The 15,719-nt window shown below is 48.9% G+C and overlaps 5 protein-coding genes across 5 annotated transcripts; 2 read left to right on the top strand and 3 right to left on the bottom strand.

Annotated features, from left to right (window-relative positions):
• Positions 1-101: 101 nt before the first annotated feature.
• On the top strand, positions 102-1,181 carry P152DRAFT_465912 (uncharacterized protein; the record flags this gene model as incomplete). Its single annotated transcript, XM_033680668.1, has 3 exons — positions 102-242; positions 325-437; positions 488-1,181. The coding sequence occupies 3 exons, from the start codon at positions 102-104 to the stop codon at positions 1,179-1,181; spliced, it is 948 nt and encodes a 315-aa protein (XP_033534913.1).
• Positions 1,182-1,354: 173 nt separating this feature from the next.
• On the bottom strand, positions 1,355-3,842 carry P152DRAFT_457649 (uncharacterized protein). Its single transcript, XM_033679274.1, has one exon. It carries the CDS (start codon positions 3,427-3,429, stop codon positions 1,402-1,404), a length of 2,028 nt encoding a protein of 675 aa, XP_033534912.1. The 5' UTR covers positions 3,430-3,842; the 3' UTR covers positions 1,355-1,401.
• A 1,413-nt stretch (positions 3,843-5,255) lies between these two features.
• Positions 5,256-6,099, bottom strand: P152DRAFT_502489 (uncharacterized protein; the record flags this gene model as incomplete). Its single annotated transcript, XM_033682335.1, has 3 exons — positions 5,953-6,099; positions 5,809-5,899; positions 5,256-5,513 (listed from the first exon to the last, which is right to left on the bottom strand). The coding sequence occupies exons 1-3, from the start codon at positions 6,084-6,086 to the stop codon at positions 5,256-5,258; spliced, it is 483 nt and encodes a 160-aa protein (XP_033534911.1). The 5' UTR covers positions 6,087-6,099.
• A 2,542-nt stretch (positions 6,100-8,641) lies between these two features.
• Positions 8,642-11,233, top strand: P152DRAFT_434214 (uncharacterized protein; the record flags this gene model as incomplete). The annotated part of the gene is made up of 2 exons (XM_033677481.1): positions 8,642-10,673; positions 10,785-11,233. The coding sequence occupies 2 exons, from the start codon at positions 8,642-8,644 to the stop codon at positions 11,231-11,233; spliced, it is 2,481 nt and encodes an 826-aa protein (XP_033534910.1).
• A 983-nt stretch (positions 11,234-12,216) lies between these two features.
• On the bottom strand, positions 12,217-13,284 carry P152DRAFT_434213 (uncharacterized protein). Its single transcript, XM_033677480.1, has 4 exons — positions 13,048-13,284; positions 12,719-12,997; positions 12,539-12,670; positions 12,217-12,487 (listed from the first exon to the last, which is right to left on the bottom strand). Exons 1-4 carry the CDS (start codon positions 13,267-13,269, stop codon positions 12,281-12,283), a joined length of 840 nt encoding a protein of 279 aa, XP_033534909.1. The 5' UTR covers positions 13,270-13,284; the 3' UTR covers positions 12,217-12,280.
• Positions 13,285-15,719: the final 2,435 nt, after the last annotated feature.

Here is a 15,719-nt window from a genome sequence, read left to right as displayed (position 1 = left end):
GAATTTAATACTAATATGATCATAGGTCACCCGCCGGCACGACTGAGCAGCTCGCACACGCGATCAAAGAGCATGGCGTGTGCCCGTTGTGTAAGCAGCCGATGGGAGAGCAGCACGGCGCGAATTGCGGCGTCGCGAAAGTCCCGGACCGGGGTGGGCAGGGTGTGGCGATGTCAGGTCGATTGACTTCTCAGCTGGGTGAGGAGTCCAGGAGAGAGAAGGGTGTCGCTGAGTCTCGGTATGTAAGAGTTGTGCATATAGTTTATCTGCGTCTCCCCGTCTGTCGTCGACTTTATCGCTAACGATGCCTACTTCAGGGGTCAGTCTCATGGGAGAACTTGGAATACCAAGAATCTTGGGTTAAGATCGCTTTCCGATGTCGTTGCTGCGGCCACTGCGGGTGTACTTGTTGCGCCTGTTGTAACGACGATCGATAAGTGAGTTGTTCCTTTTCGATATGAAATCATGAAGCTCATGTCGAGTATAGAGCTATTATCGAGAATACTTCCGGGAGAAATACCATGAGAGAAAGCATCCGCTCTTCCCTCCAGACTCTTCTCCTCCGCCCTCACCACTTCCTCTCCTCCCGTCCATTCCGTCTCATCTTCACCCTCTACTCCGGCACCTACCTCACCGCCAACTGGCTCGACACCGCCTCCTCTACCCTCCACTCCACCCCCGCCCCCACCACCACGCACGGCGCCCCCAAGTTCCTCGCCACCTCCGCCGCCAATCTCTCCCTCTGCCTCTACAAAGACGCCCAGTTCACCCAGCTCTTCGCCTCCCTCCACTCTGCGCCCCGCCCCGTCCCGCTCCCCTCTTTCGCCCTTTTCTCCCTCCGCGACTGCCTCACCATCTTCGCCTCCTTCAACCTCCCCCCGCTCATCGCGCCGCATCTCCCGATGCATCTTGCCCCCGCGTTAGAGGAGCGTGTGAGCCGGACCAGCATGGCGCAGTTTCTGGCGCCCGCTGGCATCCAGGTGTTTAGTACCCCGTTGCATTTGCTGGGTCTAGATCATTATAATCGGCCGCACGCGTCGTGGCGGGAGCGGCTCGGGAAGGTGGGTAAGGAATGGGGGGTGAGTTGCCTCGCGCGCATGTGTCGCATTGTTCCAGCGTTTGGTGTTGGGGGCGTGGTGAATTCGGGCGTTCGGCGGCATTGGATGGAGAAATGGGAGTAGATTTGTAGAGCTATCAATGACTCGGTTGTGGGATCACCAGTTGGCGTTCGAGCATCTGATTAATTTGTTCATGGGATTGTTCTATACTCTTACTCGGGCGTGGAATATAGAAGGGGCATAGTGGATATCGCATCAAAGAGTGCCAGAGGAACGTTCGTAGGAAATATAAATGCTTCGTGAGCACATTGAATTGTTTCGTAAATCGTAATGACCTACCCTATCAGCTCTTCTTTCTCTTCCTCGCCCGGTTCTTAGGAACCTTGTGAACACGAGCTATACTGGTCCACCAAATCCAACTCATGAACAGCACGAGTAATCCTACCACTACACAAGTGGGCCAAAATCCCAAAGATGAATTCAGTACAGCGATGACAACGGCCAGAGAAATTACTCCAAGCAAAGGTATCCAATTTTGTAGAAGCAGAGAAATTTGCAGCTCATTCCGCCAGCAAAACTCATCCCATAGCCACGGGTTCGTAAACCACGTCCAGCGTTCGTATCGGGCCTCAAGGCTGTCCGGTCGGGTCAGATTGAGTTCTAGTTTGAGTAGCCTTTCATCCCAAAACGGCTTTAGGTAGCCATCCTCATCGTATGGCTCTTCGCGTAGCCATCTCAACCACCGCAGCCTAACTCGTTCGGCGTGTTCGGCGGATACGCGATAGTATTCCTTGTGTGATATTGAACAGATTCCGCATCGCACAGGCGTCTCTTGGCGATCGGCCAACTCTTTGAAACAGAGCTGTTCTGCGAGCATATACAAGCCTTTGATCCAGAGTTTGGTCCCTGCTTTGAGTTCGTAGGCATCTCTTTCGCACGGTCGCCGGCTGCTAGTCGTTCCCGTCGTGCAGCCGATCTTCACCAAGGGGGGATTCTCCATTTTATGCTTCCAGATATATACTGTGCCGTCATCGTGAATGATATTGGGGTGTGACCTCGGTCCTGTTAACAACCTTTTCCTAATCTCATCATCGATTCGGCCAGGTTCGATGGGGGGCTTTGGTCGCGGAGATGGTTGGTTAGATGCCACACCTTCGCCGGCAGGCGTATTCAAGGGATGCACAACATTGGGACTGGAGATCCCTGCTCTAGCCGGAAGATTGTTAATAAGCCTGAATATGGGCAGGAGGAAACCCCTCCACATGTCATGATGTACCCGACTATCAGGGCTCGGTGTGAGAGGGATCTCTGTTGTCGATGCAGTCCCGTCCAGTTGTATTGCACCAGGTATTTCCGACGTTTCATATACTTCCTCCGAACCCCCATGCGATCTCATCCATTTCCCGGTGCTAGAATGTGCTCCACTCCTCGGACTCGGTGAGAGAGGGGTTTCTGGCATCGATACAGACCCATTCAGTTGCATTCCGCTGGGCATTGTTCGGTACCCGCCATACACTTCATCCGCCCCCTGGCTATGGGGTCTCCGCCCTCTCACTGGCGGACGACGCGCGGGTGTGGTAGAAGCCTTAGGCGAATTTGAGCCATTGGCGGACCGAGGCGGGCTCGAAGGAATAGGATGTGATATACGTCTGCCGGTGATTGCGGATACGGGCGAATTCTGTCGATTCAGCGGGGGGCGGTAGTATCGCCGTTTGCTGCTGGCGCCATCATGTTCAGAAGGTAGCTGGGTGCTGCTGGAGGGATTCTGTGTAGATGGACTTGTTGGAGGGGACTGCCCTCGCAGAATGGACCGCCGCCTTGGAGTGGACTGCCTCCGTGGAGTGGACTCCCTCCGTGGAGTGGACTGCCTCCTTGGAGTGGACAGGCTCGTCGGAGGGGATTGCGCAAACGACAAAGATCGTACGGGCGAGGACGGCGGTGTTTTGAAACTGGGTGTCCTCGAATGCGGGCTCTGTTGTAGAGTAGTACCGATTTTGAAAGGATCGGATTGAGTGTCATCGTCCGTAGGGGCATCTCCATTATCCCCAGAGCAGTCGTTATCATCGTCGGGCTCTTCTCTGTCGTTCAACCCCCAAACTCCGAGTATCTTCATAGCAGGCGTCTGCGTCCTCGTATGACGTCCACACAAGACAATTGACAACAGCTGTTCGCGGAAATCATGCGTCGGTCGCTGAATGGTGCAGAGGAGATTCCTTATACTGCTGCGTATTTTACTGCGCTTCATCAAGTTGGATGAGCAGCGCGGCCCATTTTTGGTGGGAGCAATGCATGTCAATCCATCAAGATGTCCCGCATGTGTTTCATGAATTTCAAGCAACGTTTCACCAAACGATAGAATTTTGTACTCCATAATGTCCGGAGATAAAGCGCAACGACAACATATACCAAGCAGAATGAGAAAGCTGACTTTCAGTTAGGCTAAATACTGCCTGCGAGCGATGAACTGGATGAGAGTTCGTCGGACGACTTGGAAGAAGCAACGCATATTGCACAGACAAAAGGAAGAGCACGGAAGACAACCGAGCCACTGGCTGCTGTTTGAGAACTACATCAACCGGTGAGGAGAATTACAGGAACTGTACGCTATGGCACATCATATCTCTGGCAACCCTGAACGAGGAGTTTAGTATATTCTATGCAAACGAGAAACCACAGGTCGGAAAGTTAGGGTGATAAAATAGGGGGCTGACGAGTATAGACCAACAGAAAGGCGTGAGCGATGCGAGAAATTACGAGGGTACCATTTATAGAGTGGTTCGCAGGTGGTAAAGGCTGTAACGAATGCTGTGTTGGAGCATTTTTCGCTAGGATTATACAGGGGACCCTGCATAATATGTGCGGCACAGTCGAGGCTGGGGCACTTGTAGGCGGCCTCCGCACTAATTGCTCTGATCGCACCACTCATATGGGGGGAAGACTTTCGTAAGGTCACCGATTGAAGCATTTTCAAGCCGTTGCTCTCTAGCAGAGGCGTCGAGACTTGTTGCTTGGCCGTCTTGCGCGTCTATCACATCGCTCGTGTATGGTAGTGAGAAGGGCCAGCAACATCTATTCCGTATAGTAAGTGCTCAGGACTTTCTGTTAGCCTGGCCTGAGTGCCGTTTATAAACCTCGTCTGCCGACTTGTCGCCGAAATGATTGTCGGTAGAGGGCGTTATAAGGTGAGTGAGTAGATGAAGTTAAAGCGGATGGCGTTTAAGCTCTCGGCAATGTTTCGAGCAGCTCGGCTTCTCTCAACCGCTGCGCCAACTGTCGGATGAGCCACTCTGGTATACCGACAAACTCAGTGCTGTGGCCTCTTCAAACGGCCCAATCAATACTCCTTAGTTGGAATCTTTATATCGCCAGTCGATCCACGCTGGTCAACGAGAAATCGTAACCGTTAGGTTCTAGCGATACTTGTTGCACCATCGCAAACTCTCCGAGCCACATTAGTTGTATGCCCCTGAAGAGTCGCTCGCCAAGACTCTGGATCTTGATCGTAAGGTTGACCTCCTGATACATCGCATCGTTCTGAATCTTAATAAACCTGGTGGTAGCCATGTCGAGACTGTCCTGTTAATCGAATGCAAAAGGGCGTCAGCTGCTAAGGGTAACCTAGTGACGGTAGAAGATCAAGCCCTGATGCCTGGAGCTATTACTGCCAAGAGTCTGGAAACCAAGGACGAATGTAAATGTGACCACTGGCTGAATATAAAGAGAACGCGGATACCAATGCCTACCTGGATGCCTGCGATGATCGGGTTCTCCAGGTTCTTATGGATATCAAACTCCAGTCTTGCGCACTGATCTGACCTATGTATGTGAAGACCGAGCATAGTTGCGAGAACCAGCAACAAAGCAATCCGGGGCCAAAAAGGGGAGTAACGAGGTTGTCGTTGTTGCTGTGAGTGTTCTTGTTGGCCTTGGACATAACTCTTGTCACGTTTAATGAGGAGACACATCCACGTTCACCTAGCTCCCACTGGAGATATTCCTCGCCATGAAGATTGATGGGGATAGGGTCCTGATCTTCTCGCCACTCGCCGATCACCGCAATAGAATTGTCCTTGTAGGTAAAATTAATGCCAGTGCGGGTCGACTTTTTCCACTGATAAACCGATGTCTTGACCGTCACAATGCCTGTGAGACTTGCTTCAGAATAGTACCATTCCACGCAGTCGGCGAAACGTACGGCTATGAAACTAGGACATTGGGCGTGAGCTTCAGGAAAGGGAGGTGGTTCTTCATCATCCCGAACTGCGGAGTGCGGCTATCACTGTGTTCATAATGTACACCCACCGTTAGGAGTTCCTGAGAGGATTCAACGCCGTCGTCATTATAAAAAATCATCGCGATATCGCCATCCGGTCTTCCTAAACGTGTGGCGCCAAATTGCAGGTTTTTATCATTGTAAGGGCCGAAATAATGCGATAGACTCGACTTCATCTGGATCTAGATCGATATTAGTAGGTGGCAAGATTCCAAGGATTATGGACGCTCACCAGGAGCGAGTTAAAATAAGTGGCTGAGTGATTTAGAAGCCATATACAGTCGATCGTATCGCGTCCCCAAATAGGGAAGTAGTCGGAAACATCTGCGCTTCTGCTGCAGTTGTCGAAGACCTCCCCTTTATTGTGCGCTTGATGGGCGTGGATACAAATAATTCCTCGGGGTGATGAACACACTGTAATCCCACAAATATCTTGGACGGACAGAAAGACGAAGCGCTGGCTTTGCTCCGGCTTACGCAAGAGGAAAATGTCGCGAGGCGGATTCGGGATATTGCAGAGGAACTGTCGCGAGGCATTAGGAATGTCGATATTCGTGACGAACAATGGCTGCCGGGCATTATTAATAGATACTCGCCATCGACAAGGACCGGGGCACTTACCGTACGCTGGATAGCGATGGCGGGTTGAATATCAGTGTCGATCTCGAAAATCCGGTACCATCGAGCGAACTCGCACACATGGCCTGGCTCTTCCGGCTGGTCATAGCATTGGATATCAATGACCCCAAGCTCATCCTGGGTGACAATAACCTTGCGCGCGCATCGACTGCCCTCGATCTGCGACAAGCCTGGACCTTTGTCCGTTCGGATTTGCGAAATATACCTCACCCCAGCTATGTTCTCGATATAGCTCGCGAAAGCGCAGGAATCCCAATTCCAGCGATCGCATCCATTGATCGAGGATGCCCATAGTGATCTTGACGGGCCGATCCCGATATTAGGCCACAGGAAATCGCAGATATGCATGCAAATCCCCAGTGGAAGTTTGTCGAACAAGGAGACGCGAAAAAACTCGGTGAAAGAATCCAAAAACAGCCGCTTGCTTCTCTTCTGCCGCCTCGACTCACTCCATGGGATGATAGGAATGAAGGATTCCGCAATATATTGGACTATGCGATCTGAGTGGGCCTGATCAGAAACCTCCAGTTTGTCCCTCAGGAATTCATAACATGGCCGATGTACCACATATCCAAGAAATTCAGTCTCTGAGCATTCATGGCAGCAAACTCCGCGGAAACACAGCTGGTAAGGACCGGTTTCAATAGGAGTGCCATATGGAGGTGGGATGCTTAGCGAGTCTCCTTAGATTCCCGGTCCGAGTGGGTGCGTCTGTTGAGTCGGATGGATGACTTAGGAGCGAGTCAGTTTTGGATACGTGGGCGCTCCATGCAATATACGCACTTGCATACGGTCCATCTCCAACACGGAAAGTCTGAAGGCATAACGAGCAATACTCCTTGGTTAGAAGGCGGACATGATACATGCTGTCGCTGTCACGAGTCTTAGGTAAAAGGAAGTGTATGATAAGCAGTAAGAGAGTGCAGATTGCGGAGCAGTTTTCTGGGTTTAAGGTCAGTTTAGGTTTAATAGCAAATCTTCGACCACTTGCCAACGTCTAAGTTGGGTTCACCAATCGATTTCTTTCTGCTACACATGTGTAGTTGTGTTACATGTCACTGTATGAGTGGCTCATACTTCGTAGTAGACTCTGGTAACCCCATCTTTGCAAGGCGGAATGACTTCAATTGGCAACTCAAACTCAATCAACCCACGCTCTAGGACTTCTCATATTTATAAATGCAGTGGAATATCCTCTCTAACTACTCCTCCCCTGTTATCGCCCTTACTGCACAAATATTTCCTCGACTTTGTTGCTCCTTTACCTTGTGTTTGCCCACGTTGCTCAACGACTGTAAACATTTCTTCTGGAGCACACAGTCGGCACTCGGCTGCGAAACTGGCTTCCTCCCTCCAGGCTGCTAGAAATTCTCAGTCCAGCTACCAAGTATAATACCACTCAGTGCTGTAATGGAAGCTGAATCGTCAATGTCAACAAGCCACTTCAAGATCTGGGATGGATCTCACAGACAAATATCTAGTACCGGACGAACGAAAGATGAAGAAGGAAAACAGGAAAGAGGAACAGAGGGAGAGATATAATATACAGGAAGCGGGACTGTGAATCACCACGTGATAACCCCTATTATAACACATATTGTACATCCAATCCTCCGAATCTGAATCGTAAGAATCTCTCTCTCTCTGAATCGTATCGTGAGGCATCCATATCAGACCATAAGGCAACAATCCCTCAATGCCTCAAAGCACGAAAAGCACGACCGTGAAAGAGCCAATCAATAAATCTGATGAGGCGAGATCAGTTACGAATAATGAACAGTGGAAAAGTCGCTGCATGCAGTGCCTGGGTAAGTGGGCCGAAGGCAACTGAGCCATGTAATGCTAAGATGCTTGAGTGAGAGGTTAAACCCCTAGAGGTTAGTGGGTTAACTCATCATGCTCCATACGGTAGAACACGGCCTTGCTGCGGGAGATCTACGCGTAGTCAATTAGCTTCTCGTGAGTCTCCAGCACATTTGACTACGTGATTGAACATGTCAAGCGTTCTTTACCTTTGCTAAGCGACCTATAAAAAGTATATTGCCGTACACATGACCCAAAGTGCTTATTGTACTTGGGCAATCTATGCCCTAAGACCTAAGTCGGAGAGACCCCTGCAGTGCGGCGTACGCAACTTTGAAGGCAGGAACGCCTGGCGCTAAAGCCTTACTATGTACAAACATAGATCGCCACGGTTATCATTCAGTGCTGCTACTATCAGTGAGTCCAGCTTAAAATAATATCGCTCGTACTACTTATGAATAAGGGAGGGAAAGGTATCCGATTTCATATCGAAACCCTAGTACAGGACCAACGGAATCGCAGCAGAGTGGTTTTCTTATCTCTATACTCTACACCTCCCAATTTCTCAGTGTCGATGTCCTGCACCTCCTGCATACATTCTTGACGCACCTGATAGCTTTACCAGACTATTGTTTCAGGTCTACCTGTCTAGTGCCTGGAGCACGCCAGTTACTAGCATCAGCTACTCCGGGCCTCCTCTCATGTCTTCTGATCTATTGTCACCGACACAGGATGCTAATCTAGGATCTATTGTCTTTTTAAGAAGTGAAAAGATCCTTCTGTCTCCACGCGGCCAGATGTTGTGGACTACATACAACTCGACCATCTCTATGAACTAAGCCAGCAGCTCTAGTTGGCACACCAGGCAATGGCGTACAATCCGGGTGTATCCTTCTTCATCTCATTCCACGAACTGGATCCCTCAAGGCAAAAGCAATGCATATTTTTCACCCAGAAGGGCGCAAGATGCCGATGGCCTTGCCAAAAAAGCGACAACAGCAAGGCCATCGCACTTCGAAAAACTATCATTGAAATCTCTAGTGAGGCTGTCAGTCTCGATCTGCTTCAAGAATATGTGTTGTGCAATTGCTGCAGATCAGGTCGTGCTCGACATCGGGATCGTATAGAGGACATCGGTCTTCTAATACCACTGGCCCAGCGATGGCAAGATGAGATACAGAGACACACCGCCAACCAATCCAGATATACAACTTCTGTCCCAGCACTTGAGGAGAGCATCTACATCCCAGATGCTTACAACGGCACGGTCACTCCAACTCCCAGTCGCACTACACCACTCTACACCCCTACTGTTAGCCCATCTTACTACCAATCCAGAGCGAGAACGTCCTTTAGTATCAATACAAAACCCTCCACGCCTGTCGCGAGCTTAACACCCTACCAATATAGTTCCCCGAGATCTTCAGCCATTACTGATATCGCATTTCAACCTTTTGGAAGCCAACCGCGCTACAACCTCCGCCCTCCAACAGCAAACCTCTCCACAAACTCTACCTTAACCAAAGCCACATTCAGCTCTCAGGTCTCCCTATCTGAATTCCGCCCCCACGTATCAGATCCCCTTCCCAGCGACTCCGTCTCCTGGAGAGTCCTCAAGCTCCTTGAAGACCGGGACTTCGAGACTGGCTCGGTCTACATCTTCGACCGAGCTTCTTCTCCGGGCCACGTAAAAATCGGTTGGACCGCAAGGTCCGTCTCGCTCCGTCTCGAAGATTGGTCAAAGTGCGGATACAGACCGAACCTATTGTTTCGCGTAGACCGTGTTCCGCACGCCCAGCGAGTCGAGACCCTCACACACCACGAGCTGCTTAAGGAATGGCGCCGGGAGAGGATGTGTAAGGCCGCGTGGTGTCGGAAGAGTCATCAGGAGTGGTTCGAGGTTAGTAAAGAACGAGCGGCGCAGGTGCTGGGTGATTGGGCAGAGTTTATGAGAATAGCTAGGCCATATGATTTGGGCGGGCGGTTGAAAAACATGTGGAGGGAGTTTGTAGAGACGGCGGATAGAAACAAGGAGATGGTCACTGCTAAAAAGTTGTTAGAGCATTATAAAGAGGTTTTGGTTAAAGAGACGACGATTGTAGAGGAGATAGTAGACCGGGCGGAGGCACTGAAGACTGAGGAGGTGGTGGATATTAGCCATGGACCGGAGGCTGGATGCCAGGGGCCCCCTAAGAAGGCGTTAGTGCCCGTGGAATCGCTAGGAATCACGCTGCCGACATCACCCAAAGAGATATCGCTGCTCAAGCTCGAGTCATGGCCTAAACAAATCCCGCTGGTGGATTTCTCCCTTCCCCAAGCAGAGAAACAGCCCAAGAGAAATCCATTGTTCAAGGGGGAGCAATCCGCCAAGGCTGAGCCAGTCTTTAAAACCGAATCACTACCTAGAACGCAGTTCCTGTTCACGGCCAAGCCACCGGTCAAAATTGAGCCATTGTGGAAGACTGGGGCCCCGTTCAAGGCAGAACCACTGTTCAAGGCGGAGTCACTGTTTAAGACGGAGTCACTGGTTGAAACGGAGCCGATACCAAAGAACGAACCAGTACGAGGAGAACTGTTGGCTCCGGAGGGGACATCAGTCAAAAAAGAGCTACTGCCCGAACGAATACCGCTACCTCCCTCACCGCTCCTTCAATACATAACATTCACTCAAAATATACTTCCCCCACAAGAGAAAAAGCCAAGTCCAAGCACCGGAACCAAGCAAATCAGTGCAATAGATGTCATCCAAAACACTGACACTAACAGCACTGTTGTCCATACCTCATCCAACCCGAAGGTCAATTCGTCGATTTCATCATCGACACCAGCATCGCTTCCAGCCATAAACTCACCCTCAGCCGCAATCAGTAAAAACCTTCCTCAGACAGATACCCATACTGGTATGGACACCAGCATCACTGCCAACTCCCCGCCTCTCAGCTTCTCAAACCCTTCTTCTGAACCAAATCCTTCGTACTCATCAGTCATATCAGCCTCTCCCAGGCCCCGAGTCGAGCCGGTATCCAATTCTCCGGAGCCACTAGTGACGGAGGTGCTGCTCTCCCTAAGCACTGACGAGCAACAAGAAACAGAGGAGACCCTTACCCCTATCACGCAGCGTCAGCAGATTGTTGAAGGGGTCGAGCAAGCTGAGCCCCGGAATGAGCTTCTTGGATATGACGGACAGACACGGGGAGAAGAGATTAGGTCTCGCGATGTAGATGAAAGCACAGCAACGGAAAGCAAAACGGGGATGCGAGCGGATGAGTGGGACGCCGATGAGACGCTCGTAGAAGTCCAAACACCAAGGTCTTTGGAGAAACCAGACTTGAAGTTCGTCGATGGGCTTTGTAACGAAATTCCTACCGTGAGAGCAAATGGGGCTCGGGAAAGGTTGGACGGACTGAAGATGTCGGTGAGTGAAGTGTCGTTGGTTGTCAAGGGTGTTTTGCAGGCTTGAGTGAAGTTTTTCCCTCTACTACTTCGTTTTTCACTTTTCTTTGTCTGCTCCTTGACTCTAGCTTATGAATCATGGCTACGGCTTGCTACATGTACTTACTGCGAGTTTTGGAGTAATATATTCTACCGAGATTTACTTTGGGATATCCGGTGAGAACGAGCTCATGGAGCCCTATGACATCCCCCATGCCACTGTTACATCTTTCATTGTAAGTATAAAATTTATTGTCCTCTTTAGTACCTGGATTTCATAGATACTGGTATGGCGAGAGGAGCAATGAAGATAGCCCATTTAGCAACATCAAATAATACAGAGAGATGATATCGATGCAAGGGATGCTCAGATTTATTCAACAAGAAGGGAGCAGCGGGTGAATATTCTGGAAGGGCGGACAGACAATTTTGCTGTTATACGTTATGGAGAGTTATGGCCTTCCAGCAGTGCCTATAGAATATTCAGAAACGAGTATAGGCGGATTTGGCCGGCAGCTTTCTCAAGGATGCTAAACGGGAGCCGGTGGCAAAAGAAGACAGGAGTCCGCGTATAACTGTTAATTCATTCTAAGGGCCTATATGCTACTGAACTATAAGACGTTCCTCCGCATTCAGGTGCATCAGACGAACTAGTACATCTCCAATATGCATGGTAAGTTTGTGATCTAAATTATCCCTGTGTATTTATAGTTTGCTACTAATACTTCTGAAATAGGCTCTTTGATATGAGTCGTCATCATACATACCGAATTTACTTAAAATCCCATTAACAGGACCGAAAAAGGTCTTGGGTGGTTGATCATGGTTAAGAACTTTGGGTGGCCCGGGTAAATTAATTATTATGCAATATCCATATGGTACAATACGAAAGAGCTAAGAATCCAAAACCAAGTTCAAAACCAGGGAATTTAACATATACCTACAACGTTGTGCAATACACTGCTTGTCATTGACCACCTTCATTTTCGTACAGTGACAATGGAATCATTAGTATCTTGTGTAGTTGGATAATTGATCACAACACAGACTATGTTGAACCATGAGGCTACTCATCCTATTTAGCCTTTTCAACGTCGTTAACAGTCATATAAGAACATAAGAACCTCCTAGTGTTATCGCGTCGAGAAGCGAACCAGACCAGTATAGTCAGAATCGTTAATGGAATTGCTGTAACCCAATATATCCAGAACTTCCCCGATACAGTCCACGACTGGTTTCCATTACTGGGCGAGTAATCGAAAAATGTCATACCGAATACCGTCTATGTCATCTTAGCCGAGCGGGTTATCATGGACACCCTGATAAGGCTTACTGATGTGAATGTGGCTGGCAAAAATGCCATCGTCAGGATCGCAATCGTTTTCATAGTTGCGCTATCCTTTTTAGCTGCATTTCCGATCTCCAGCATGACTCTACTATCTCGCTGGGTTATCATATTGTACGCCTAGAATGTATTAGTATCCAGTATATCTTACGTTTAATGTAGCCCTACCAAAGTGATTTCATTCTTTAGCCTCGCCTCGTTGGCGTCTGACCGTAATTTCAGATTCTCTAACATTTGTAATTGAAAGTCCATCTCTGCTACCACTGTCGGTATCTGAGTAGTACCCTTCACTACCGTTGAATTCCTGCGGTAATGGCGTTGATGCGTTCTTAAAGTTTGTAATGATAGAGTTGTAACGGAAAGTGTTTCGGACGAGTGGATGGCGTGCCTTGCAAGCTCATGGAGCACAGAGAAGTCGGGTTCAACAACCAATTCCTTCTCCCTATCCTAAGAGGGAGTCAGTTAGAAAATTGTCATTTGAAATGGGCAATACAAACAGCTTCCACTAAACGGATCTGATCTCGAACACGCCAGACAGACCGGTCATACAGAATTAGAGTTTCGTTAAGAATGGGGCTAAGCAATGCAAATGGATCCTGGAAGCAGATCCCTCGAATGTCTCTTGAGAGGGCAGATTCAAGATTACATTGCAAGTCTCTGGGTGCGCCAAAGCATAGAGCAAACGTATGCTTCTGCGTCCACCGTCCGACCAATGTCATCTCAGTCCAAGTATATTGCCGATTCTCGTGAAAACTTTCGTCGATCCATTTTATTAAGCACCGGAACCAAATGGATGCCCATATGTTAGTTAACCGAATTCAGGGTTATAACGACTTATGGCTTACTATACTCCTCGAGACTGCCAGCATCATTCCAAATGCCGTGACACCCCGAGTAGCCATTCGACCGAGTACACATATCTCTACACAAGAGAATTGGAATGCGTAATTCGGGGCCACAGTCCGCAACTGCATCAGTGAAGGAATTCTCATCCAAGAATCTTCTTATTAGCTCACGCTACAATCTGGTATAGTTCAGGAGCGCTCACATGTAACTCTGGGAAGGAAGCGCTGTAATCTGGGTATTATAAGCGGTCTGTAAGTAGCAAGCCATCGAATTTCTATACCGATGAGATGTTGAGGGTAGTCTGTGTTGAGTTCCATGATTCCCCTGCATATAGAATATAGTCAATAAATCTAGGCGTACGTAGAAGATGATTCAATAGCATATATTAAGCGCTCACCTGTATATGTTAACAGCCTTGCAGATGTCATTGACCCAAGAATAAAGCGGCCACTTTACTGACAATCGAACGTTAACTGAGGGAAGAAAAGAAAGATGTGCTCTTTAGAGGCCGTTAATTAAAAACAGTAAGCTTAACGATCTCTACCATGAAAACAATGGAAGCAACATAAACTGTTCTTTTGCGTGGAGTGCATGAGGTGTCTTGCAACGACTGGATACCAGACGGCAAGTGCTTGTATTAATGCAGAGAGATCCGGTCTTGGCGTTCCGACATCTATGGAACTAGATAACTAACTTACCATTCTGTAAGAATAGTTAGTTATAGGTAGCTACGATAGGTTAGATTGGAAGCTGCAGTCACATGGTACACCTGCATCCCTCTATAAAAACGGTCGCTGCCTTCACAGAGTTCTCTCGTCCTCAAGGATCAGTCTCGGTCTCATTCTCTCTGATGATTTTTATCCAGAGCAGCATGGATCTTTAATTCTTTAACTAGTTAGTTATCAATCAAGCATCGCTAGTTACTCCCTTGCTACTCACCTATTCGTATCAAGCTACTCGCCCGTTCTGTGTTGTGACAGTGGCACCCACTGGAGGAAGCGGCAGGGCGATATGAATAAAATTCACAATGCGCAATTCAGTGTTGCAGTACTGGTATATAGTACTCTAAAGATATGCTCGATAAGTACGGAGGTCCATTTCAAAAGTTATTGCTCGCCAAGAAAGGGGCTTGATTTATAAGCCGTTCGAAAGCCGATAGCGCGGGCCCTTGCCTCGAATTAGGCTCTATAAGACCTAAAATAAATGCCCAGTTGATAGGCAGTCCGGTGCCCGTGGCATAGGCTCTCGAAACTGCTTATATAATCACACAACCTCCTTGGCGAGCAATAACTTTTGAAATGGACCTCCGTATTAAGTCTGCTGAACACGGAGAGGAGCGTAACATGAGGCCACCAATAGGAGACGATTCCTTCCTGCGGAGTGCATGGGGTTGAGAATTGAGTCGCATCATTGCTGAACTTTCTAGTTTTTCGGTGTAGGACCAAAGGTTAATCTCCCCGCTTGATCCTGCTGCAGAGGAAACAAACTATCCGTGTCCCATGACCGCCCCACAAGGCCACAACCGGAGGTTGTGGGTGCTCCCACACCAAACGCTCAACCCACACCAAAACCTCAATTTGACTACCATCTTCTATATATTAGAACTCGGGAGGTAAATCGATATAAAAACCGAGATCCTCCGTACTAGTAGGTTGATCGAGTATAGTAGATGGTTCCTGCTGTTTTTCCTGTTGATTTTCCCGCTGCCAGTCCCGCTGTGCCTTCCTAATTACCACCTCCCGCTCCTTCTGACCACGCGCCTCGATATGGCGTTTCGCCTCACTAACGTACAAAGCACCGGTCTGGCTAAGTCCTGTTATAACCTGGCGGCGACTCTTTTTGGTTTGCTGGCGCTGTGTGGCTGAAACAGACCCCTTATAAGCCTCGATCTCTTCGACGCCTTGATTAATGAGTTTGTAGCTTGGCGAACGCGACGTTGGTATTTCCGGCTAGAAAGTAGGGCCTCAGGCGTATTTATGATCTTCTGTTGTTTCCGGCGTACCGTACGAATAGTATTTGGTAGAGATACGCTCGGTGTTGCCGTAATACTTGACGGTGGAGGCGAGCCATTGAATATGTGAAGCTCCTCTACCTCTTGGTCAACCTGTTGCCGAAGGGTTGGCAAAATCTGCTCAGGATCGCATGGCCAAAGGCCCCTCTCTTTAAAAGCGTGTCGAATCGTACGCGATTTGAAGGCGTTTTGGCGGATCTGGGGCATTTCCGTAAGGAATGAGGCCTTGTCCGCTGCGTCGAATCCCCACCGTGAGATATGCGTATTTGTCTGCCGGAAGTAGTGTTTTAACGCAAGAAACGGCTTCCCATC

Source organism: Eremomyces bilateralis (genome assembly GCF_010015585.1).
Source record: "Eremomyces bilateralis CBS 781.70 unplaced genomic scaffold P152scaffold_7, whole genome shotgun sequence".
Lineage (NCBI taxonomy): Eukaryota > Fungi > Ascomycota > Dothideomycetes > Eremomycetales > Eremomycetaceae > Eremomyces > Eremomyces bilateralis.
This window is presented reverse-complemented; position numbering and strand designations above follow the sequence as displayed.

Excerpts from the sequence above, each read along its gene's own strand:
- P152DRAFT_434213 (XM_033677480.1), bottom strand. The coding sequence starts at position 13,269 with ATGACATTGGTCGGACGGTGGACGCAGAAGCATACGTTTGCTCTATGC. Across the intron at positions 12,671-12,718 it reads TAAAGAATGAAATCACTTTG|GCGTACAATATGATAACCCA; the intron begins GTAGGGCTACAT and ends AATACATTCTAG. Across the intron at positions 12,488-12,538 it reads TGCCAGCCACATTCACATCA|ACGGTATTCGGTATGACATT; the intron begins GTAAGCCTTATC and ends AAGATGACATAG.
- P152DRAFT_457649 (XM_033679274.1), bottom strand. The coding sequence starts at position 3,429 with ATGGAGTACAAAATTCTATCGTTTGGTGAAACGTTGCTTGAAATTCAT.